This window comes from Petaurus breviceps, unplaced genomic scaffold (genome assembly GCF_028583685.1).
Source record: "Petaurus breviceps papuanus isolate PSGF00001 unplaced genomic scaffold, PetGlider_PUasm1.0 131, whole genome shotgun sequence".
In the NCBI taxonomy this organism is placed as follows: domain Eukaryota; kingdom Metazoa; phylum Chordata; class Mammalia; order Diprotodontia; family Petauridae; genus Petaurus; species Petaurus breviceps.
This window is the reverse complement of record NW_027185674.1, coordinates 1263254-1289693: the sequence shown is the minus strand read 5'-3', so window position 1 is coordinate 1289693 and position 26440 is coordinate 1263254. Positions and strand designations below refer to the sequence as shown.

Here is a 26440-nt window from a genome sequence, read left to right as displayed (position 1 = left end):
CTTGATAAAGTGCCTGGCCATTGGACAATGGCTAACAGAGATTGTTGGTAAATTTATTAGAACCAGAATCACAGGAGCATGAAAATCTTCAGTCATAGCTCATCTTCCCAACTTCACTTTAGTGCAGGGAGCTTGGAATGCTGCCTGTTCAGACTGATGGGCTTTCAGTTTAAACCATCCTGTTATATTTCAGCAATGGGCAGCCTACACTGATTTCTTTGTGAGGCAGAAGGAACAAGGCATCAAAGTCACTGAGAGCAGAAAAGCTGAATCGAGAATTCTAAATCTCCTCCAGGGGAACCTGAGGGTAAACTATGGGAGCAGTGCCACCCAAACAATTCAGGAACTAAGAGAATTTAAGAGAAATGCAAACAGGGTTAAGTCAATATCTAGAAAATGTATAATCGCTTGGTATATTTTCATGGGACACTGAGAGCTTTGGAGAAGAAATGTCTAGTACAGTGAAAAGGACACCAGAATTAGGACAAACAAGATGTTCTACTACTCTCTAATTAACAATAACTCGTTTCTGTAGTGCTTGAACTTTTATTTTACAAAGGGCTTTTCTCACTAAAACCTTAGGAGAGTGGTAATGTAAATACTAATGGTAATAGGGTGGGGGGGAGGGGAGGAGGGAGAACCTTGGCTCAGAAAGGAGGTATGACTTCCCCAGGGTCACAGGTACCGAAGGCCAGGACTAAGACTTAAACCAAGGTCCTCTGAGTTTGAGTTCAAGGCTCTTTCATGTAAATGTAAAGCTGTGTGGCCTTAGGCAAATCAAATGACCTCTCTAAGACTCATTTTTCTCATCTTAAAATGAGGGAGTTGGACCAAATGATCTCTTACCATCGACCCCACCCACATCTGAAATTTTTTGATTCTATACAATACACTACCTCATCACCTCTCACCTAGACTACTGAAATAGCCTCCTGATTCGTCTCTGTGCTTTCTGTCCCTTCCCTAGGCAACCAAACCTCCACACAGCTACCAAAAGTAATTTCTAAAGTATTAGTCTTCTTCTATCGTTACTCCAAAAGCTCCAGTGGCTCCCTCTTGCTTCTGAGATAAAAAGCCTGACTCCTCTGGTTGGCACTGAGAGCCCTTCACAATCTGTCTTCATCCTACCTTTTCAGACTTATAACACATTCCACACATAGCCACACACACACACTCGACAGCTTAGCCAAACTCACCTACTTGTGGTTTTTGCCACAGAACACTCCATCTCCCATCTCTGCCCTTTGCACAATCTGTCCTCATGCCTGGAATGCCCAGCTTCCTGCTATTTCCACCTCAGAAATTCCTAGGTCACCTCAAACCTCATCTCAAGTGTCATTTCCTCCAGGGGGCCTGATCTCATCCCCACCAGTTGCTAGCACATGCCCAAAGTTACCCTGTATTCCCACTGCGCACATCATGCCTTCAGTATAAGCTCCTTGAAGGGAGGGGATGCTTTGTTTTGTTTTCTTACCCCTCATGTCTAGCACACAGTGTGAACTTAATGCTTGTTACCTGATTGAACCTGGTGCTGGGGTCCCTGTGTTTAACACTGTCACCACATCTCCCTCCCATCCATCAGTTCTGATCACTGGGACTTGTACAATTAATTTTTGAATGAAATTGTAGGACTTGACATTTATCTCTATTATATGATTAATTCCTGGCTCAGGAGCTTCTGAAATCCTGGGGTATATAGGTAAGTGGTAATATTAGCAACAGTCTGCATTCATGCAGGCCTTTAAGGTTTACCAGATTTTTTTCCCCTAAAATAACCCCGGTAAGGTAGGAAGTGAAAATATTATCATTTCCACTTTACGAAGATGAACCTGAAACTCAAAAAAAGTTAAAAGACTCATTCAGAGTCACACAGCTACAGTTAGATAATAAATACATGTCTGGACCTATGGAGCGGGGGGGGGGGGGGGGGGGGGGGAGAGGGAAGAAACTCTCCTCCACAGTAGGTCCAAATCCTAATGCATAAACCCAGATACAGGAGGAGGTTGATTCTAAGGTTCTCTAGGTTCCAAATATATTGAGGGGAGGGAGAGGTCAAGGAAGGAGTCCAGGTTTGGTTTGGTTTGGTTGTTACAGAACACTCTGTTGATATTTCATCTAAGCCATCCAATCACAGTAATGTGGTGTTGTTCATATTTTGTTTTCAAAGAGGATCAGTGACATCATAGAGGGATAAATCCAATTCAAACACAAGTTAAGACTTGCACAAAGACATCAGCCTCACTTTCTTCCAGAGTCATTGAAATTCACTGACAAGCTAAAAGTCAGGACGAAGTGGCCATGGCCTGGGATGCAGTCGATGACCTTGGCATCTTCTATGTCTGACCAAGCTCTAAGCACTCTACAGTACCTTCGCGCTTTCATGGCTACTGGAACAAATTATGGCCAAGTGCACATTCTGCTGGGGGATATCTTCACATGCTTGGGGAAAACATCCCCCTAATGTACCAACTGGTTTGAGATCCATTAATTACCCTCAACCTTGGTTTAGCCCAACTGCAGAGATGGTTTTAATGGGGTGTGGCTCTTTTCAGGGCTGTTCACCTACCTGTCACTCAAATCTCACCTGTGGCTCCAAGACACAGTACTGTGTAGGCATGCTATCATGGTGCCTTAGAGGTAGAAGCATCTTTAGAGGTGACCAAGTCCATTCCCTACCTGAAGCATGAATTTTGTCCATAACACATGCTTCATACAGTTACCTAATTTGAGAACTTCCAGTAATCAAAAATGCACTGCCCACCTAAGGCAACACATTTGCCTTTTGGGCAATTTTAAGTGTTAGATCATCTGCTTATATTGAAACTAGAAATGTTTCCCTTTGATTTTTCCTCATTTATCCTAAGTGAACTCTCCAAAGCTCAGAAGAAAAAGCCTAACCTTTCTGCCAGAGGGAGGACTCTTAAAATATTTTGTGACAACTATCATATCCCTATAGTCCTCTCTTTTCTAGGCTAAATGTCTTCAGTTCCTCCAATGAATCCCTGTACAGTCTAGTTTTCAGTCCCTTCATCATTCTAATTACTTTCCCTTGGACTGATTCCAACCTGACAATATCCTTCCTAAAATGTGCCACCCGGTCATCAAATATTTTATGAAAATTCATGGAACAGATCAGAAGTATGCGCGCACACACACACACACACACACACATGCACTTATGCAGCAATATGTATGGAATAGTGATTATCGGTTTCATATACTATCATCTTTTATCTTCTACTTTGTACATAGGAAATGCTCTTTTTATGAATGTTTGGTTACATTCAAACCTTTAAAAAATTAATTTTTAAAAAACATGGCCTGCAGAACTGATGTGCTCTGACTATGGCAAAGATGGGAAGATTATAACCTCTGTCTCCATAAATTATATACTTCAGTAAAGATCATCTAAGAAAACGCTTGCTTTTTAGGATGCCTCTTCAACATTTGTGAGTATTTATGGAAGTAAATGCTACCACAGGATAAAGATTCCTAGCCCAGGAATTTTCTTCCTAGGTGTATTGAGAAGATGGAAAAAGGTCAGAGGCAAAAATTTCTAGGATAACAGTTAATAAAAAGTGGGAGACTCCTGGGGCCCAAGGCTGGGCACAGAGGCTAAATAAAGGAAATTGTCAAGAAGCACTGAGGCAGAAAAACAGAAGGTTGTAGCAATTAGTGGTGCCAACCTGGAGGAAAGGGTCTCCACGGCACGGTCCTGTCCTTGGGTGTCTTTTGTTTAACATGTTTATCAATGACTTGAATGAAGACAGATGGCTTGCTTACCAATTTTGTGGATGACATGAAGCTGAGAGGCACAGGTAACATGCTAGATGACAGAATTGTAATACAGAAAAATCGTGACAGGCTGGAGTGATGGCCCAATTTAGTAAGATGAAATTTAATAGGAATAAATGTTAAGTCCTGCACTTTGACAATTGATTTTTTTAAACTAAGTACAAAATAGGAAAGAGGTGTCTAGACCACAGCTTTTATCAGTCTCCCTCCTCCCCCCACTCCCACCCTCCTTCCCTTCCTCCTTCCCTCCCATACCTGGGATTTTCTGGTAGGTGGTAAATGCCACATGAAGCCATTGCTGTAAAGTGAGAGCCAAAAACCTCAAGTCCTAAAGTACAACCACTGATCTTGTTCAGGAAACCCCACAATTCCCTCCTGCCTCCAGAATAAAACACCAATTCCTCTGGGATTTGAGGAACCTTTGTAATCTGGCTCTAGCCTCTTTCTAAGCTGATCACATACATGACATTCTAACTAAACTGGCCTGATGGCCCTTCCCAATACAAACGTTTCCATCATCCCTCCATGCTGACAATACCTTCCCTCCCCTCCCCTCCCCTCCTCTGCGTCTTCAAGACCCAAGCTGACCTCAGGAACCAGACAGAGTACCACCTACCACAAGAGGCATTTCCTGGATTCTTCATACACTCCCAGTGCTTAGGGCTCTGTTCACATTAATGCCCATGTATTTTGTGTTTCCTCATTTGTGTATCTATCGTTTCTCCCCCTTCCCTCATAGTAGCATGAAAGCTTATGGGCAGGGACTGGTTTTATATTTTTATCTCGAGGCTTAGCCCATTGTTTCAACACATAGCAGGCAGACAGGTCACACACTGGATAGAGCGGCAGGCTTGAAGACAGGAAGACCTAAGTTCAAAACTTGCCTCAGGCAGTCCCTAGAGATGAAACCCTGAGTAAATCACTTAACCCCTCTGTACTTCAGTTTCCTCATTTGTAAAATGAGGATAATAATAGTGTCTACTCCATAGGATTATTGCAAGGATCAAATTAATAAGAACAGTAGCTAGCATTTATATAGTGCCTACTATGTGTCTAGCACTGTGCTAAATACTTAACCATTTTTATCGCATTTGATCCTCACAACACTCCTGGGAGGTGCTATTATTATCCCTATTTGAGGATTATCATCCTCAGATGAGGAAACTGAGGCAAACAGAAGTTAAGTGACTTGCCCAGGGTAACATAGCTAGGAGATATCTGAGGCTGGATTTGAACTCAGGTCTTCATGACTCTGGACCTAGTACACTACCCACTGAGTCACCTGACTACGAAGTGCTATATGTGTATGTATGTATATAGAGAGATATAGATATGTATGCACATACATACACAGAAATACATGCATGTGTGCATACACATGTATAGGTATGTTATCTATCACTAATGTTATTAATGTCATCATTATTAGGCACAATAAATACTTCTTGTGTATTGATAAGACCAGAAAGAAAGAACTTAGATCTGGGGAATCAGAGGCTAATGATTCCAATCCTGTTATTTTGCAAATAAGGAAATGGGTCCAAAGACTTTAAGAGAATTGCTAGAGGGACATCCACCCAGTAAACTTGCACCCTAGGATTTGAACCCAAATCTTCCCAACTCTCAGTCCAGAGCTGCATATACTATAACACACTACCTCTTAGTCAAATGGTTATTACAACAGTCCCTAGACATTGCAATAAAGACCAAAATGAATAGCAGGAATACAGAAGGAAGATAGATCTGAAAGGAGCAAATGAAGGAAACGACATTTATTTACCAATTACCATCAGGCCAGGCGCTGTACTAATAGCTGTGGATACAATATAAAAGATAAAACAGTCCCTGGCCTCAAATAGCTCAGGTTTTAATACAGGCGAGAACATAGCTATGACAGAATGGTGGCCAGGAAGAAGTTTCAGTCTGTGGAATCACGAGGATAGCGAGACATCCGTAGGGAAGTCATTTGTTCTTGCCAGAAGTAATGTGATTTATTGATTAGATTAGTGTGCCCAGAATGGGGGGTGGTGGAGGGAAAAGTGAAGCAGCTTGGCAGATGGCAAAGGGGCCTGAGCCAATGGCTGGATTGGATGCTCTATGAGTTCCAAAGTTGAGGGTATTAAGTTTCCCAGTAGCTGAGCAGAAAGGGAGGGGGGCATAGATTCTTGAAGTCTACTGTATAAAGTGATTGAGTTTGGCTTCAGGTATACATAAGATAGTGTAAGAGGAAAAAGACTTGAATCCGCTGCTAACTAGTTGTATAGCCTTAAGTTTGCCTCCTAATCACCCTGTATATCAGTTTGCTCATCTGTAAAATGGAACCAATAGTAACCAACCTGCCTGGCTCTGAGTGAAAGTGCTTGGAAAACTATCACATGCTCCATAATAAAAGTGAGTTATGATTATTTTAAGAGAATCTAATAATTTGGCCTTGTTGTTGATGTAGTTTCATGAGTAATGGATAGTGGGAAGCTGTTGGGAGAGGGAGGGAGCTTCATCTGGTAGGCTGGGCTGATCCACACTTACAAAGCCGTCTCCCTCTGGTGCTTTGTTGGGGCCACTGAGCTACATCGTATCTCCCATAAAACATCTCTTTCCCAGTGACACAGTGGACCTGGCAAGTTGATACAACATAACTGTTCATCAGCCCCACAGTGAGTCAGATCTTGCGAGAAATAGGGGGCTGTGGAGCTGTCAATCCCTGTCCTCTGGCTTTCTATCCAATTACAAGGTAACCTGCTACGTACCAGGGCAGGGCAGGGACGGGCTCCCAGGCAGCTCCTCCTGGAATTATTCACAATCCCTGGCTCACTTTCAATTTAGGAAAGCAGGCATCTGTTCTGTTTTAGCAACACAGAAACTCAGTTCCCTAATACCTCTGTACAATTTAAAATAAAAAGGCATACAAAACACCACCCACTCAAAAAACAATGAAATCTGTTAGTGAAAAATAAATGCCACTCAAGAATCCTTAATTCTGTCTCAGGCATTATTTAATGTGGCAAATCACGGCTATCTGCTAGGAATTTTCTCTAGTCAAAGCCTCAAAATAACTCGCATTTATACAGTGCTTCAAGGTTTGCAAAAGACTTTTAAAATATTTTCATGCTATCCTTACAATAACCCTGGGAGGTGGGTGCTATTTATTATTATTATTCTTCCCATTTTACAGATGAGAATACTCATCCTGGGTAAGTGATTTGTCCAAGGTCCCAGAGTTAGGCATCAAAACTGTCTCCATGACAAAAACGTCAGTCTTCCTCCCAGAGAGGGAGGTGAGAACGCCTCTTGTTATATCCATTTCACAAATAAATTCTCTGGGAGACAGTTTTTTTAAGAGATCAGATCAAGGTGACACAAAATCAGGGTTCAAATTTACTCTCCATCAACTCAGTCGTTTATTGGTTGCTCATGATTTGTCCCAAACTATTCTATAAAATATAACCCTCCAGAAGTTTACAATCCAGTCAGGGATACAAGACATATGCAAGACCATAAATGACTGACTGTCAGATGAGTAGTTGAGGAAACAAAAGCAACAGAGATGAGCAGAGGGAGAAGTCAGTTGTGGTTGGAATGGGCAAAGAAGTCTTCCTGATAGGTGGAGTATAAGAAAAGTCTTAAAGAATAGGGAAGCCTGGACAAGTCAATCCAATAAACATTACTTTCTCCCTATTAGAGTTGCCTGGGTCCAAGGAATAGATTGTTTCATGGATGCCACCTGATCACTGATCCATCTGGCAATTAATCCCCCACCTACTATGGAAATCCATGCAAATAAGGTGGTTTGCCAAATTAGACATATCTCCTCTCCATTTTAGCAACAAAGATCTCCTTCCTGAATGCCTTATTTAACCAAACTGGTCCTGGGTTCTCTTCAGAAAGGACAATGGAAAACAGATGGTCAGTGGCAGGGAGAGGCTGAAGGCAGGAATAATGCAAGTGTGAAGCAAAGGAAGTGAAAATTAAAGGGAAAAAGAGGGCTATTTGGGAGGAAGAAACTCCCCATTTCTTCCCTATATTCCAGGATCTTATCTCCAACTGCTTATTGGATGTACCAATAGCAACCCAAATTAGCTAATCTCTCTGAATCATTCATTTATGAGAATGCCTCCTCCAGTCTTCCAGTCACTCAAGGCTCAAAACCTTTAACTTTAATTCACTGTGGGGCTGATGAACAGTTATGCTGTATCAACTTGTTATTTTTAACTCTTCCCTCTTCTTCTCCACTTCCCTCCAACTCTCATCCAGTTATCTGTTAATTCCTATCCCTTCTATCTCTCTAACACTTCTCATTTACCACCTTCCCTTCCATTCACCTGAATCCAGGCTCTCATTATCTCTTACTAATGCAACAATCTCCAACTTGGTCTTCCTAGCAGTATTCAACAAATACACTACTGCAGATTCTTTTTCCTAAGGCAGAGCTCTAATCATATCACTCTACTGCTCAAAAACTTTTAATGGTTCCTCACAGACTACAGATTACTGCCCAGACTCTTCAATGTGGCTTTCAAGGTCTACCTCAAATGGCAATCTTTGTAATCTTATTTCAGAATAAAGCAAACTGAATTACTTACTACTCCTCAAACAGACCTAAGGCTTTCTTTCCAACTTCCCTGCCTTTCACATGGGCCATTTACTTGGAACGCTGTCTATCTTTGTCACAAACTCCACACTTCATCCCTCAAGTACAGATACAGACTTCTTGATGAGACCTTCTTTGATGCCCTCAATAGGAAGAGATATCACGTCTCCCTCCTCTGGATCCCCAAAACTTTTTGTTTATTTCCCTCTTCAAACTAATGCCAACATGCTTATGCTCTATGGCTCTAGGTTCTTATTGCCCTGTCTCCCACATGGATAATATTCCGCTCAGTGAAGACAGGGTCTGAATCTTTCCCATTTTTGTATCACTGCAACACCAGGAATACAATGCTTTATAATGAATATTCAATGCATTCAAAATTAAAGAATATGAGAAATCCACATTACACAGATGTTGATGATGACAATAGAGTAGGAGGAGAGGATTTAGGGAACTACATAGTATTTGCATGGATACGCCCCCAAAAGTGCCACACTGATATCATGTTAACATGAAAATTTTCTAATGACTCGACATAGTTATAAGTCCTGCAGCAGCGGAGTCTCACCAAGTCTTGATGTTGCAAGTGAGTCAAAACAGAAGACAAGGAAAAAATGGCATAAGGAATGAATGAAGATTTGAGCATGAGAAGTGGCACAAATAATATTAAAGGAAATGTTTGAATGGAAAGAGAGATGGATTAGTCATATAACAAAAACGGGATAGTAGATAAGACAATTCAAGTTGTATAATGATATTCCCAAAAACATTTTAAAAATGAGAAGAAAACCTTTAGCAAGTGAAAAGACCCTGAATGGGGGATTCATTAAAAAAAAAAAAAAAGGACCAGATGGTTTTCAAAGGCACTAGTGGGTTGCAATCTGCACTGGTAGAGGGACTACAAACACTGATAAAATTCTGTAGGTGTCAAAGTACAAAATACTAGGCTACAAGAATGAGATTGCTTACATGAAATAAAGTAACAATTACAACAACAACAATTAATAGTTAGTGTTTACGTAATATTTTAGGGTTAGCAAAATGCTTTACAAATATTATCTCATTTGATCCTCACAATAGCCCTGAGAAGTAGCCACTATTATTATCTTCATTTTAGAGATGAGGAAACTGAGGCTAAGATAGGTTAAGTGACTTTCCCAGGGTCATAAAGCCAGTGTTTGGGGTTGGATTTTAACTCAGGTCCTCCTGACTCCAGATCCAGTGCTCTATTTGCAATACCTACTAACTGCCTATAGAGTAGATGCAAGAGTAAAAGATGACTCAAATGTGTCTAGTCTGGCAGACTGAAAGACTGGTGGTGATACCACTAAAGGGGACATATTAGGGAAAGGGAGCCATTTGGGGAACAAGGAAGTCGCAGTTAGTTTGCTTTGGGGTTTGTTGAGTTCAAGGTGACAGGGAAATATAGAAAGGGTTCCTGTAGACAGGTGGAAATGAGGTTCTGACGAAAAGTCAGGACTGAAAGATGCTTGACTTAGGAGTCACTTATTGAAACTACAAGATGAGCTCATCCAGGGAATTAAGAACTCCCCCGTGTACCAGGTGGGCACATCTTAGGATTCAATCAGATCATCACACATAGTTTATCCTCCTTATATAAGCCAGGAGGCATTTCCTGACACCTGGAGTGAGACTTTTGCTACGATGATATTGTCTGTACATTTCAAAACTCTCAACCAACATTTCCTTCTGTTGGCATGGAAAGATGAAAATTAACTACATCATTTGGGTGTTTATTTCATATAACCTTGGGAAAGGGGCTTGTGTCCATATAACTTAATATGGAACAGCGTCTACCATAGTACCACGCAGATCAATGTTCCATCAACTTTAGCTACTTCCCCTCAGTTAGTTAAAACATTTATTAAGCACCTACCATGTTCCAGGCACTTTTCCTAAAGACACAAAAAAAGGCAAAAGGCAACCCTTGCACTCAAGGATTTCACAATCAAATGGGGGAGACAATAAGCAAACAAATATGTACAAGCAAGCTATAGACAGGATAAATAGGAAATTATCAACAGAAGGAAGGCATTAGAAGTAAAAGTGGTTGGGAAAGGTTGTCTGTAGAAAAAGGGATTTTAGTTGGGCCTTAAAAGGCGTCCAGGGAAGGCAGCAGGCAGAGATGAGGAGGGAAAGCCTTCCAGACATGGGGGACAGGAATAGAAGATGCCCAGGGCTGAGAGCTGGAGTCATATTCATGGGACAGCAAGGAGGACTGGAGTATGAGGTAGAAGTAGGGTATAAGAAGACTAGAAAGGTGGGGGGAGGGGCAGCCAGGTTAAGAAGGGCACCCAACACCTAAGGGAGGATTTTGTATTTGATCCCTCCCAGTGATGCTCTCTCCAGATTATGTCTCCATTTCTCAGCTGTCTTCTCTCCCCAGAACATCTTTCTGCCAAGCAGGTCCCCTTCTCTCACTGAGTTCCTTCCACTGAAGCCAGGTTTCATTCCCTCTTCTAGCTCTACTTCTAACTCTCTAGAGCAGGGATGGGGAACCTGCAGTCTTGAGGCCACACATGGCCCTCCAGGTCCTCAAGTGCAGCCCTTTGCCTGAATTTAAACTTCACAGAACAAATCCCCTTGATAAAAGGATTTGTTCTGTAAAACTTGGACTCAGTCAAAAGATTGCACCCAAGGCCCTAGGCCACATGTGATCTTGAAGCTGCAGGTTCCCCACCCCTGCGCTACACTTTGCTACCATGCCTCCTGTCTCCTTTCAGCCCCTTTTTATGTGTTGTTTCCCCCCACTAGAATGTAAGCTCCTGGAGGGAAGGGATCACACTTCTTTTTGTTTGTATTTGAATCCCCAACGATTAGCACAATGCCTGGTATAGAGTAAATATCTAATATGGGTTGCTCTTCTGCCTAATATTTTTTTGTGCTTTTTTGGAGGGCAATTGGGATTAAGTGACTTGCCCAAGGTCACATGGCTAGTTTTTGTGTTTAGTGTCTGAGGCCAGATTTGAATTCAGGTCCTCCTCACTCCAGGGCTGGTACTCTATTCAGTGTGCCACCTGGCCACCCCTCTTCTGCCTAACATTACAGAAGGAGAGACACAGAAAAAAAGATTAGAGGTAGGGAAAATTCGGACCATAAATGTCTTTCATTACTGGCAAAATATGGCTTATAAATACATTCCTGAAAGCCCTTCCTCAAAATACACCTATTACTTTTGATGCATTATCACCACCACACAAAAAAAGACAATTATTTAAGTATTAAATTATGCCTTAGGATTTTCTCCTTCTATAGGTAACTACACATACATAGAATCCTTGACAGCTAAAGAGTTTTCAGTCCAAGGTTTAGTTCCATTCATCATCAATCAAAGTCATTTACAACCAGAACACTTACAGTTTCATCTTCAAGTTTAAGATGGAGAATCTTCTCACCCTCTTTGTAATCCTTCACTATCTCTGCTGATCGCCATACTTCATCAGCATCAGGGATCCAAACCCTTGTGAACTGGAAGACAAGATCATAAGTAGGTCAGATTCAAAGTGTTTCCTTGGATTTTTTTTTTAATCAAATTTTATTTTTTTCAACTAGAAAAAAAAATCTTCCTTCTCTCCTTCCCATCTTCTCCCACATTGAAAAAGAAAAACAAAATCCCTGATACAAACATGTATACTCAAGCAAAACAAACGACCACATCTGACATGTTCAAAAGAAAATATGTCTCAGGGTGCACCAAGCCCATCACCCACCCATGTGGGTATCATGTTTCTTCATGAGTCCTCTGGAATCATAATTGTCTTTGTGTTCAGGAGAGTTCCTAAGCTTTTCAAAGTTGTTCATCTTTACAATACTGTTGTTATAAATTATTCTTCTGGTTCTACTCACTTCACATTGCATAATTTCATAAAAAATCTTTCAAAGTTTCTCTGCAATTCTCCGTCATTTCTTATGCCACCATAGTATTTCATCACATTCATATATCAAACTTAGCCATTCCTCAACTGATGGGCACACCCTTAGTATCCAGTTATTTGCAATCACAAAAAGAGTTACTACGAATACATTATTTTTGGGTACAGAGGCCGGAAAAATTCTGAGGAAAGAGAAAAAATTAAGATAAAATGGTTCTCAATGGATTTCCTTATTGTAAGATGTAGTGTATCAAGATGCCATGGTTACAAGGAAATAGCTCACAACAGAGACTGACTTAAAATGCTAGTTGAGAGTATTGAAGGGGTCTGTATTTCTTCCTCCCTTTAAGAAAAAACCTAAATATCAAAAAAGAAGTGAAATAACCTTTAAGAAATCACAAGAGAAAATAAAATTCAACCCAAATAAAAAATAGCAAAGGAAAGAGCACGAATACAAATAAAGATGTTACGCAGCAATAAAATCTACTGAAGTACTAAAAGTAACAGAGACAAAAGAAGCCATATAAGATATCTATCCCCAGATATGTCCTCAGATGGATAAATGACACATTCCCAGAAATTAGGAAAGAATTGCTAAACCTAGGAGAAGCATAAAACTAAATTTTTGGAAAAAACTTCAATTAAAAAAAAATCCCATGAAGGAAGATTTAAATAGTAAGAAAAAAGGATCAGAATTAATAATGAAGAAAATGAACAAGAATACAATGGAATAAATATCCTTTCCTAAGACTATAAACTAGATTTAGTATAGAAAACAGAAGTCTACACAATGTAGAGCGTCTTGCTATTTCTATGTGAGCAGAGATTATAACTAAATAATTCAAAATATGGGAAAATCGGTGGATCCAACTAACAGAGCTGGAATATCATGATCTACATTACTGACACCCTAGAGAATATGTAAAAACAAAAGTTTTGGAATCTATATTTTATTCATTGGTCAAAGATCCCCCAGAACTCTTATAAGAACCCAAAATTTAACATGCTGAAACGCATTATTGTTAAATTCCAGTACTATGCAGATAAGCAAAAATTATTGTTACAAATTGTAACCATAATAATAATATTGCCAGAAGTAGGAAGAGTTCATTTAGCATTACGCCATAGTATAAGAAAGTAAAACAAAAACTAAACTTTTGAGAGGCAAAGTTTGAAGAGTTTACAAAAGAACAAACCCATTTTTAAAACCTTTTGACAACAAACAAGTTGCCCAATAATGTGCAATACACTAAAGTAACATGGGGAAAAATAGATGTGTGTGCGTGTTTGTATGTCCATGTGTGCGGTGCAAGTGTGTGTATGCATGTGTGTGTGCAGACACATTTCTATATTTCACCAAGAATTAAGAAAAACTGAAATGGTAACATAATAACATTGAAATACGTAAATATGTGAAGTATTCAAGAACAGTTTTCATTAGGGAACTTCCTAATGCTCAGATTGCTGTTGCTGTTTGTCCTTCCTTCTTGAAGAGGACCATGAAATCAGGAAGTTGATGTCATAACTTGCAAGTGAATTGGATTTAAGAAAGTCACCAGCCTCACTTTCTCCTCCAGAGCCATCTGGGTCCAGTGGGGAGACATAGATCAGGACTACTGGTTCATGGTCGAAGAGCTATTAGTTGTTAGAAACAAAGTTTTAATCCAGGTCCTTTCTTCATTACACCAGGATACCTCTAATGTATTACAGTAACAAAATGAACCAAAAGTTTGGACAGTGGCTTATCCAAGTACACAATATACTTATTCAAAAACAACTTATAATTTTGACATAAAACCAAGGAAGAAATGAAGACAAGAGGCAATATCTGCTGCTAATGATTAGAATGAGCAAATATATAAAAATGACAATATTTCCCAAATTAAATTATAGCCTTAATGCAATAACATAATTATCAGCCATGATTCCAAACAGTCAATGATGAAGCATCCTATGCATATCCAGACAGAAAGCTGATGGCCTCAAAATGCAGAAAAAGACATACATTTTTGAGACAGTCAACATGAGAATTAGCTTTGCTTGACAAAGCATGCTTGTTATGATTTTGTTTTTATTTATTTTTTTTTATCCATAGGGAAGAAGTTCACGTAGAGGTAGGGATAGAGTAGCCAAAATGAAAAGGGAGGAACAAAATGTCATTTAAGCATAATTTTTTAAATTCACAGAAGAGAACAGAAGGCTAGGAATGATCATAGACAAGCAGGATGGATTCAAAATTATACTGAATTATATACTTAAAAATAAAAGCAAACAGTAGAGGCACAGAGCTTCACGCAAAAATAATTTTAAAGGGTTACATATACTCACACTTTAAAATAGAGGGAATGAAATCACTTTGCAATAATAATTGCTGGGATAGCTATATGTCACCACAAGAAACTAACTATATTGGCAATGTAAAAATTTTTATATATAATTTTGTTTTAAACCAAGACAAAAAGGATGATATGTTTGCCTCGACTATGAAGGGGGAAAATTTTTATTTTTAATGAGGAAAATTTCTTATTATTTCTTTCCTGAGAGAGTTTGGGATAGCTGTTGTAATCTGGCTTTGTTGTTTATTTGTTTTGAAATAAATGAAGATTCACTGATGTTTGGGAGAGTGGGAATGGAAGATAGTAAGGTACATTCAGAAATGAAGATATAAGAACAGAATTTAGGAAGAAAACTTTTTTTATATTATAAAATCAGCTTGTGATTTTAATGCATCACTCTGGGAGCATGTCAAGGACCTTGCCACAGAAATAACACAAAGTAGGAGAGGCAGTTCAGTCTTCTAAGAGCCCAGGAGTCTCTGCTGGTGTGCTCTCCACTACATTGAGGTACTGAACTTGCTTCTTGCACAAGTCACAAGAAAGTAATTAGTGGAACAAACATTTAAAATGTGTTTTTAATGTTTCTAATTGGTTAATGGCAACCCTGCCAAAATCAGCTCTGTAGCTATTAAAATAACAGCCAGGAAATTATCCAAGTCGAAATCTAAATGTCACTGAATGTCTCATAAAGATGATGTGTTTGTGTGTTCTGTAAATACTAACATCCACCAAAAGAAAATCCCACTTAATCTCTCAAGCATCATCCTGGTTTGTAGCTACAACTTCATTAACTGTCCCACTTTTGCCACTGAAGAATTTAGCCTTGGGTTAAGTGGTCATACAGGGAGGCAACATCATTACCTAGCCTAATTTCCATCTAAGCTAACACATTAAAAATAGTACTTCTCATCTGTACTTTTTAGTTCTTTAAGCAAGTTCTCCAGAAAGGCTGATGAGGTCAATGTTATATAGATCTACTACCTTTCCACCGGTGGGGGTGGGGAAGAGAAAGAGAAGGAAAATGAGAGGGGGAGAGGAAGAGGGAGAGGGAAAAGAAGAGGGAGAGAGAGAAGGAGAAAGGGAGGAGGAAGGGGAGACAAGGAGAGAGAAAGGGAGACAGGGAGAGGGATTGTGCATTCCCTACTGCAAAAAGGATTTTCTTTCCTATTTGCCAATGCCCTTTTGAAAACTACAGGTTTCTAATATGATCACCCTATTCTGATACCAATATTAGTTACAGTGCAGTTCACTTTGAATATTCATCTCTATGAAAGCTAGAATCTATAAATTTGAATTCTTGACATTCCATCCCACTGATGAAGAGGAAATGCTATTTGTTCTTGGCGCTGGGATGGAGGCACCTCAGGATATCTCCATAACCACCTCCCTGCTTCCAAGTGAGCTCTTCCTAAATTCTGACAGCAGAGATATCAAGGCCCTGCTTACTATGAAATCTCCAGAGGAGACCTGACAGACTCTTCTCCTAAGCTGTGTTTAACAACCTTTACTGTCAGCTAGTTCATCTTCACACATCCTACCTGTCACCTTTTGCTGTCACTGACACCCACCACTCGACTCCATTGACCTTTCATTAAGGTGCTGCCTACAAAACTTTAATGGTACTGCTCATCTCTGGTCTCTCTGAACTGATCCCCATCATTCCTAATGCTGAGTTCTGAATTATGTAACCAAGGAGCTCCCATCGCCAGATAAGGCATAGCACCCATTATCCCAATACGAAACAGGACCTGCATTCAATCCCATAGCAGATGAGAAAAAGTGCAGAAAAGTAAATGGATAAGACTTGTCCTTTTCCCCCTTCAAAGGACCTGAGTTTGGGTGACACTGAACTGGGATTATCAAGATGCCAGAGAGGCAGTCTGGGCTATAAATTGGGCCCAGAATTCCAATCCTAACTTGGGATGGATAGCTTTTGAGCAAATCACTTAAGACATAAGAGAGACATGACATAAGAATCTTGAGTTATGTTTTGTGTTGTTATTTAAGTTTTCTTGAATTATTAATTGTTGTTATTGTTAATTAATTATTAATTGTTCTTATATAGTTCTCTTATGTCTTCAACTAGGACAAGGTGTGCCACTTCCTAGTAAATCTAACAGAACTAACACAGTGCCTTGTACCAAAAAGTACTACACAAATACTTGCTGGTTAATCACTTCGGGTTGTTTCGCTCCTCATCTGTAATATGGTAATTGTAATGTATGTTCCTATTAACCTCCTTGAGATGCCATGAAGATAAGAGAAAGACATGTCTTTGAAAAAGTCTTTGAGAATAAAAATGCCATATAAATGCTAGACATTTTTAGCTTATTTTAATTAATAAGATACTTCTGAAGTCTTTTTTTAATGAAGTCAAGTAATATTTCAATGCTAAGCTAAGCTTTGAATATCACTTGATAACCCTATTACTTAATTCATTCCTGGCTCACTGCACCAACAATGTTGAGTCAAGCTATACTCATTCCAATGAATGAGGTGGGGGGGGGGGGAAGCAAAAAACTTTATTTACCTAATAAATTTGCCTCTATAATGTGATTTAATAAAGCAGAAACTATAGGAAATGTGGGAGTTCTTTAGTCTGTATTATGAATACAGCAAACTAACCAATCTATCTCTAAGTTATAAAAAATCCTTCCCTTCCCTCTTCTGTCCACCAAAGAATCACGTAGCAGGGCATGAAAGTAATGAAAGTATAATTCTGTTGTCCTCTCCTAGTATTAATTACTTTTCTATTTAACCAAAAAAACAGGCACTGCTCTCAAGGAGCTTATATTCTACTAGTAGGGAAAATACAGCATATACACATATAAGTAAATGCAAGGCTATCTGTGGAGGGAGACACACTCACAATTGAAGTATCAAGGAAGAAATCAGGGAGGAGATGGTATCTGAGATGGGTTGAGGGGCAAGAGTGTTCCAGTGAAATTCTACTTGTCCTATCTTTCAAACTCCATGGACCCTCATCTACATACAGTTGGTGGTAGTGGTGGTGGTGGTGGTGGCAATGCTGGCGGCAATGGTGGCAGCGGCAAGGATGTTGTTGATGATAATGATAATTTCCCCTTTGGCGTATTTACTAGCTATAAAAAAAAAACATTCCTCGCACTCTGGGACAACTATAAGACATGAAGAATTGGTCAAACAAATTAAAAGTCAAAAAAGAGAGGTAAAAGAAAATTTGGGGGTGGGAAATGAGAATTATACAAGAGAGTCAACAGCTTGGAAGAGGAAGGACAAAAACTGACTAAAGAAAACAGCTCCTTAAAAATACAATTGACCAAATTGAGGAGAATTCACTGAAGAAAACAACTCCTTAAAAAGTAGAATTGGCTAAACTGGAAAAGGAGGTGCAAAAGCTAAGTGGAGAAAATAATTCCTTAAAAATTAGAATTGGGCAAGTGGCAGCTAATAAGGCCTCAAGAATCAGTCAAACAAAATAAAAAGGACAAAAGGATAGAAAAAAACGTAAATTACATTACTGGAAGAACAACTGACCTGGAAAATAGATCCAGGAGAAATAAATTAAGAATCATTGGACTACCTAAAAGCCAAGATCAAAAAAAGAATTTATGAAATTTTTATTACATTAAATGAGAAAAGTTTTTTTTACAACAAAACCAATGCAACCAAGATTAGAAGGAAAGCAGAAACAGGAACAATTTTTATAGCCAGTAGTTCTGATAAAGGCCTCATTTTTCAAATGTAAGAGAATTGAGTCAAACTTATAAGAATACAAGTCATTCCCTAATTAATAAATCACCAAAGGATGTGAACAGGCAGTTTTTAGATGAAGAAATTAAAGTTATCTATAGTCATAAGAAAAAAATGCTCCAAATCACTATTGACTAGAGAAATTCAAATTAAAATAACTCTGAGGTACCATCTCATACCTATCAGATTGACTAGTGAAACAGAAAAGGAAGGGACAGCTAGGTGGTGCAGTGGGTAGAGCACCAGCCCTGGAGCCAGGAGGACCTGAGTTTGGATCCAGCCTCAGACACTTAACACACACACACACACACACACACACACACACACACACACACGAGCCATGTGACCTTGGGCAAGTTACTTAACCCCAACTGCCCTCCAAAAAGCAAAAAAAAAAAAAAATTCTTGGGGCTGCTAGGTGGCGCAGTGAGTAAGAGCACCGGCCCCAGAATCGGGAGGACCCGGGATTAGTTCAGGCCTCAGATACTTAACACCCACATAAAAATACTGGCCATGTAACCTTGGGCAAGTTACTTAACCCCAGTTGCTTTTAGGAAAAAAATAAAAAAGAAAGGAAAATGGCAAACGTTGGAAAAGATGTGGGAAAATTGGAACACTAATGCATTGTTGGTGGAGGTATGACCTGAGCCAACCATTCTGGAGAGCAATTTGAACTATGCCTAAAGGGCTATAAAAGTGTGCATACCCTTTGATCCAGCAATACCACTCCTAGGCCTATATCCCAAAAAGATCATTAAAAAGGGAAAAGGACCCACAAGTACAAAAAACATTCACAGCAGCTCTTTTTGTGGTGGTAAAGAATTGGAAATCTATTGAGGAATGGTTGAACAAGATGTGGTATATGAATGTAATGAAGTACTATTGTGCTATAAGAAATATGAGTAGGTAGATCTCAGAAATACCTGGAAAGACTTATATGAACTGATGCTGAGTAAAGCGAGCAGAAACAAGAGAACATTGTACACAGTAAGAGTAATATTGTAGGATGATCAGCTATGATTGACTTAGCTCCTCCCAGCAATACAATGATCCAAGACAATTTCAAAAGACTCACGATAGAAAATGTTATCCACATCCAGAGAAAGAACTATGGCATCTGAATGCAGACCAAAACATACAATTTTTCACTTGGTTTTGCTTTTTTGTGGCTCTTCCTTTTTGTTCTGTTTCTGTTTTAACAACACAACTAATGTGAAAAGTATTTAACATGATTATACGTGTATAACTATATCAGATCATTTGCTGTCTTGGGGAGATACGAGGGAGAAAATTTGGAACTCAACATCTTAAAAAAATGAATGTTGAAAACTAAAAGAAAAAAGTAATTGGGAAATAGTTACAAAATAAATAAAATTAGAGTACAAAAGAATAAAAAGAAAGTAAACAAAACAAAACAGTAAAGATCACCAAGTGGACAACTTGAAAAAAAATTGCTCTAATCCAAACTGTACCAAAAAAAAGATTATTATACAGATGTAAAGACTCTATCCCCATTGTAAGAGGAAAGGAGAGCTCTAATGCAGATATTTTATAGCATTTAGAGCTAACAGATTATCTAATACAACTCCTCCATTTTATATTTGAGGAAAACAAGACCCGTGATGCATATGTAGGAAGTAGCAATGCTGAGACAGAAATTGAATGCTGTGCTATCTACAAAAGACTTTTTGAGAACACAAGCATGGCCCAAATATCTGAACTGTAAAGCAGACCTATGGTTACCATCACCTCTCTTGGAGTAGGGCAAGGAGAATAAAAAATTCTTTGGTCACTTAGCTGTTTTTTTGTTAAAATAAATCACCACGTATAGTGGTTGTTTTCCAAATGGCTCAGAATCTGGCATAGTTATTTCCATTCTATAGGAGACAGGGAAAGGGGTTATCTAACAGTACTTCATCCGCAAATGAAATCACAAAGTCAGAGGGCAGGAATGACGGAGTCCATGTTATACATACAGAAATTCTCAAGAGAATTCCAGGTTCTTCAGAGTATTGAACAACCATTTAATTCAACAAAAATTGATTAAACATCTGCTGTGTGGATGGGCAATGAGAATATAAAGACAAATAAAAAAATCAAACAGCCTCCACCTTCAAAAAGTTTACATTCTACCATGGGAAACAAAATGTGGCACTTGAGGGGTGGCTAGGTGGCTCAGTGAGTAAAGCGCCAGCCCCGGAGTCAGGAGGACCCGAGTTCGGTTCCGGCCTTAGACACTTAACATCCACACACACACAAAAAACTAGCCGTGTAACCTTGGGCAAGTTACTTAATCCCAATCGCCCTCCAAAAGGCAAAAAAAAATTGTTAAAAATGTGGCACTTGAGGGGCAGCTTTGAAAAAACCAAAACTAAAGATTCTCTGAGGAAGAAGCACCAATACAGAATTTGAGTGTGAGAAGGGATGTCAGCAGTCATTGCAAACTGTACACAAAAGGTGGTGGTGGTTCTGGGTTGTTCTAGTCATGTCCAACTCTTTGTGACCCCATGTAGGGTTTCCTTGATGTGGGGAGTTAAAGAGGAGTGATCCAGGACGCAGATAATTGCCCACTGAGAGTGGACCCAAATATCAAAGACTTCTTTGAGATGTGACTTTTCGTCAAGTTAGTCCTAAGTTCTTTGGGTATGGGTTACACTTAAAAGGATGTTATTTGAGTTCTGACATCAATAGGCTCTGTCCCAAGACTTTAGTTGTTCAAAACCAAATATTTGAATTCTTAGGTGGTCAGTTCCTATGCAGATGTACTTGATGTGGCTTTGGTTTCGGGCCTTGAAGCCAGCTCTCAGGAGCATCCTTTGTAATGTGACTGAATATGAAAGGAGTTAACTGGCTCTTCCTAAGACTCTCTGGTACCTAGAGAAGGAATCCTTGTCAAATTATCTATTCTGTGCTACATCCAGGATACAACACACTAGGTAATGATTAGAAAACTTGAGTCCCCCTTCCTTTGTCTCATTGCTCTATAAAAACCTTGTACTAAGAATCAATAAATGGAGTATTGTTCTTCCTTGAACTACCCGCATGGCCTGGACATTTCTTATTCACATCTCCAAATCATGCTAAGTGCTAGACACTGAGCAGCCCATGGCACCTTGACAAAGATACTGGAGTGGTTTGCCATCTCCTTCTCCAGTTCATTTTACAGATGAGGAAACTGAGGCAAACGAGGTGGAAGTGACTTGCCCAGGATCACACTAGTAAGTGTGATCCCACACAGCTTATACCACTAGTAACTGTAGGAGTCCAGATTTGAACTCAGGAGAGGAGTCTTCCTATTCCAGGTGTGGTACTCTATGCACTATGGCGCGACCTAGTGGCTGAATTTCCCACTACACCATACCTAAAAAGTGATTATTTAGGTTCTTTTTGAAGACGAAGACGGGGAGGTGGGGAACACCACTACCTCTCCAGGTGTCCATTCCAATTTTGTGCAGCTCTAACTGTTAGGAAATTTATGTCACTTAGCAGCCTATATTGGCCTCTTTTCAACTTGCATCCTTTATTCCCCATTCTTCAAGTACTAGAAGGTGGCTATCACATTCCCCCAAGTCTTCTCTTCCCCATGCTAACCATGCCCAGCTTCTTCAACTGATCTTAACAACACAAAGTCAATGTCCTTCACCTTGAAAGGAGGAAAAGGGTGGAAAGAAGGCACAAGGGGCAGAAGTGGAACATTAAAGCTACGTGAGAGAAAGCAGGACAAGTTTGGCTACAACACAGAATACACAAAGGAGAATGATGTCCAACAAGCCTACAAAAGTAGGTTGGAGCCAGACTGTGGAGAGTTTTCAAAATGAAACAGAGGAGATGTTTTTTATCTGAAGGGTAATAGGGAGCCATGGGAACTTCTTGAGCAAGGGGACAAAAAGTCACACCTGTGCTTCAGGAATATCATTTTGGTAGTTGCATGAAAGATGGAATGGGGGTCAGATGACCAATTTTGGAAGCATATTGCAATAGTCCAGGAAGGAGGTGACGAGAGCCTGAAGAACAGAGATGGCTGCTTGCCAGCATATGACCCAGAACCTCCTTGACTCAGATGTTAACCTCTTTTCCCCTTGTAACTCTAGAGCAGATTCAACTTTCATGTTTCCCCAACAAATACCACTAGCCTGCTTTCAGAATCTGTAAAGACCTAGTCCCCTTCACCTTCTAGTTTTATTAGTTATTTAATTTATACTCCTGTGGAACAGGGGTCAGTGGCCTTTCCAAAGTGACAGGCCAAGTCAGTATTTATTCACTCTAATTGAAGTTTTCCCAGCTAGGAATAGTCTCTCTTCCTGAAAAGCACCATGCCTTGGGAACCTCCATGTCAACCTGGTGCCAGGGGGACTGAAGCAGAAACAAGTTTGGAGAAAAGTTCACGTGTCTTCAGTGAAGGCAATGACCCTTGGAAAAAGTGGGCACAGCCTCTAAGCTTTTCTGGTAGGCTGAGTGTGTTGAGGAGCATGTGGGGAATGAGGGAAGCTGCGGATAGAAACTTTTTTTAACTTTTTAAAAGTGAGTTTTGCGGTATGTTTTCTTTTTACATCATCTATATTTCCCAGCATATCTTTCTCCTCACTTCATTCCAAAGGAAAAGGGGGGAAAGTAATCAACAGGGCCCCAAAGCATAAATTCATATGTAGTATTCCATACTCATGATTCCCACCCACCCCACCCCCCTCCCACTCCCACCCCACCCCACTCCCACTCCTACAAAGATAGAAAAGAGACGTATTCTCATAGCTCTTCTTTGAAGTCCAAATTGGTCATTTCAGTTTTGTAGCATCTAGTTTCTACAATTCCATGGGCAAGAGCTTTATAGGAACCTGTGGATTCAGGGGGGATAAGCTGTGAGAAGCAGGAAAAACTGAGAGGGCTGACTCCTTGGGTAAGAAGTTCCAGAATGGGAGAGCAAACCCTTCCCTTCTCCTCCTCCTCCTCCTCCTCCCCCTCTTCCTCCCCCTCCTCCTCCCTGCAGCCCAATCCCCACCTCAGGACTGTAACTGTGGGGACAGCTCCTACAGAAAATGAGGCAGCAGAGAATGTGGCTGCAGTTCATTTCTGCTTAATTAATTGTACTAGCAGTGTGAATGCTACTCAAGACCAGCTCCAAGGTCACTTTGACATGTGGGCCACCCAGAGCACTCCCATCATGCCTTCACCTCAGGAAAACAATCCAACATTGAATAGTAGGAAAGAGAATTGTAGAGAATGTCCACCAAAAGGTCACCCCAGCTCTCTGGTGCTAAAGAAGAGAAGACAGAGACAAAGAAAAAGAAAAAACTATCCATTTTGCAATGCCCAAAATCACAAATGACAGTTATACAATATACTCCTATATAATAATAGTTGGCATTTATAGAGAGTTTTAAGGTTTGCAAAGTGCTTTACAAATAGTATCCCATTTTACCACAACAACCGTGGAAGATGAGTGCTATTATTATCTCCATTTTACAGATAAGGAAAACTGAGGGTGAGGGAGATTAAGTAAATTGCTCAGGGTCACACAGCTCAGGCTGTACTTGAACTCAAGTCATCCTGACTCCAAGACCAGCATTGTGCCACCTAGTTTCTCTACAGGTTAACCTATAAATATTATAACCACATATCAATTATGATATATATTTCATTATGTATAATATTATATTTATATATTATAATCTATATAGATAACTGCATATCAATCTTTCTATAAATATATGTATATATATTATACATAGCTACACACACAATGCCAAATTTTATGTAAAGTTATCTAAAATCTGTTGTCATCCCTGGTTACAGAGAGGCTGAAACAATTTAGTCCAAAGACAGAAGGGAGAAAATGTGCAAAATTTAGACATCAGGGTCAATGGCTAGCTGGGCATTTTGATTACTCATTGTGTGATTTAGAGATGATAATCTTAGATCTGAGAGGAAAAAAAGGTGGTGATGAATTAAGATACTGTAGGGTATGACATATGTAGGGGCACAGAGTGTGTATGTGTGTATGTATACACACACACATATATACTACATACAGCACTTTGTAATATACTATATAAATGGGAGCTATTCTTTTCATACTATTCATCAAAAACTGAGATGATTCTCCTGCCTACTTCCCCAAGCTCTCTTGCTTTCCTAATTACTCCATTTCTCTTATAGAACCACCAGCTTCTCCGATTATGCCTTGGAGTTCCATTTCACAGTTAAAGCCTGTTATCTTCTTTCTTTGTTAGTCCCTTCCCTTTGGTGCCCAGTGCCACACTCCTGTCCAAATCCTCATCACCTCACACCCGAATTACCACCCAGATGTTCTAGTCATTCCTCCATCTCTAATTTCTCCCCACTCTAATCCATACTGAATGCTGGAATTGTCTTCCGAAAACGTTTTTGTTTTATTTTTTTTTAAAGCAATTGGGGTTAAGAAACTTGCTCAAGGTTACGCGTCCAGTTATTTTGTGTGGGTGCCAAGTATCTGAGGCCAGGTCTCCCGACTCTGGGGCCAGCACAACCTGGCCACCCTGTTTTATTTTTAATCATGTTACTCTTCTGCTCTACTTCAGGATAGTTCTTAAACTGAGATCCATGAACTTTTAAAAAGATTTTGATAACTGTATTTTGATAGAATTTACTTTTTGTGTATTTTCACCTTGTGCATTTAAAAACGTTATTCTGAGAAGGGCTCCACAGGCTTCACCAACCTGCCCGAGTTGTCCAAGACACAAAAAAGATTAAGAATCATGGTTCTATTGTCTCCCACAGTAAATCCAAAGTTCTGGTCTTGGTTTTCAAGGCCATATTTCCTCTTCATCTGATTCATCCAACCTTATCTGCCACTCACTAATCTAGAACATGAACCCCCTGATTCAATTAGACACACTCTGTACATTTCTCCGTGCATGCTCCAGCCTCTTTCCTACTTCTTTGATTTTGTTCAGCCTATTCCCCTTGCCTAGGACCTCCTCTCCTTCTTATCCATTCATTCTTTTCAGCAAGCATTTATAAAGTGCCTACTATGTGCAAGGCATTGTGCTGAGCAATGAGGATACAATGGCAAAAGTGAATCAGATCCTACTTTCAAGAAGCCTACATTCTAGGCAGAATGGGTTCCACAAGAAAACATATACAAATAAATCAATAAAAAGGTATATATAATGAAATTTCACAAGAGAAACTAATAAATGGGGGGATTAGGAGGGGCCTCTCATAGGAGATATAGCACCTGAGTGGGTGCTAAGTGGTGGAGAGAAAAAGCCCTCCAGGCCTTGGGGGCAGCCTGTGCAAAGGTAAAAAGGCTCCTTTCTTCCTACCAGTCCGTCAGCTCTCACTTATTAAGTGCCTCCTATGTGCTAGGCCCTCTACTGAGAGGTAGGGATACAAAAAGAGGCGAAAGAGTCCCTGCTCTCAAGGAGTTCACAGTCTAATGGGAGAGACAACATGCAAACAACAATGTGCCATCGAGGTATACACAAATAAATGGGGGAGTCTCAAAAGGAAGGCACTAAGACTAAGGAGGACTGGGAAAGGTGAGACTTGGGCTCATAACTGAAGGAAGCCAGAGAATCCAGGAGGCAGAGATGAGGAAGAGAACTCCAGGCATGGGGGCAGGGGGGAAGCCAGCAAAAATGCTAGGAGCTGGGAAATGAACTGTCGGCTGCGAGGAATAGTGAGGATACTAGTGGAGGGGGGTAATGTGTAAGAAGATCGGAGAAAGTGAGACCAGCTTACGAAGAGCTGTACAAAGCAAGCAAAGGGTTTTACATTTGATCCTACAGGTATAACAGGGAGCAACTGGACGTGACAACTGACTGGACAGAGAATGAGGAGTTAAGGATGATACCCAGGTCATAAGCTTGAGTGACTAGAAGGATGATGGTACCCTCAATAGTAATGGGGAAGATAGGAAAAAGGGAGAGTTTGGGGGAGAGTGGTGGTGAAGATTACAAGTTCAGTATTAGACATGTTACTTTAAGATGTCTCTGGGATATCCTGTTTGAGATATCTACTAGGTCAGTTGGAGAGGCAAGAATGGAGGTCAAGAAAGAGGTTAGGGCTGGGCAAATAGATCTGAGTCATTGGCATACAGATGACAAGCAAATTCATGG

General features: G+C 39.9%; 1 protein-coding gene across 3 annotated transcripts in view; it reads right to left on the bottom strand.

Annotated features, from left to right (window-relative positions):
• MYO5B (myosin VB) overlaps nucleotides 1-26440 on the bottom strand; it is a 565409-nt gene that overhangs the window by 374404 nt on the left and 164565 nt on the right. For all 3 annotated transcript variants that reach the window (XM_069104353.1, XM_069104327.1, XM_069104336.1), the window contains exon 2: nucleotides 11762-11872. In XM_069104353.1, the coding sequence (XP_068960454.1) occupies nucleotides 11762-11872 (111 nt within the window). The remainder of the gene's footprint in view (nucleotides 1-11761; nucleotides 11873-26440) is intronic.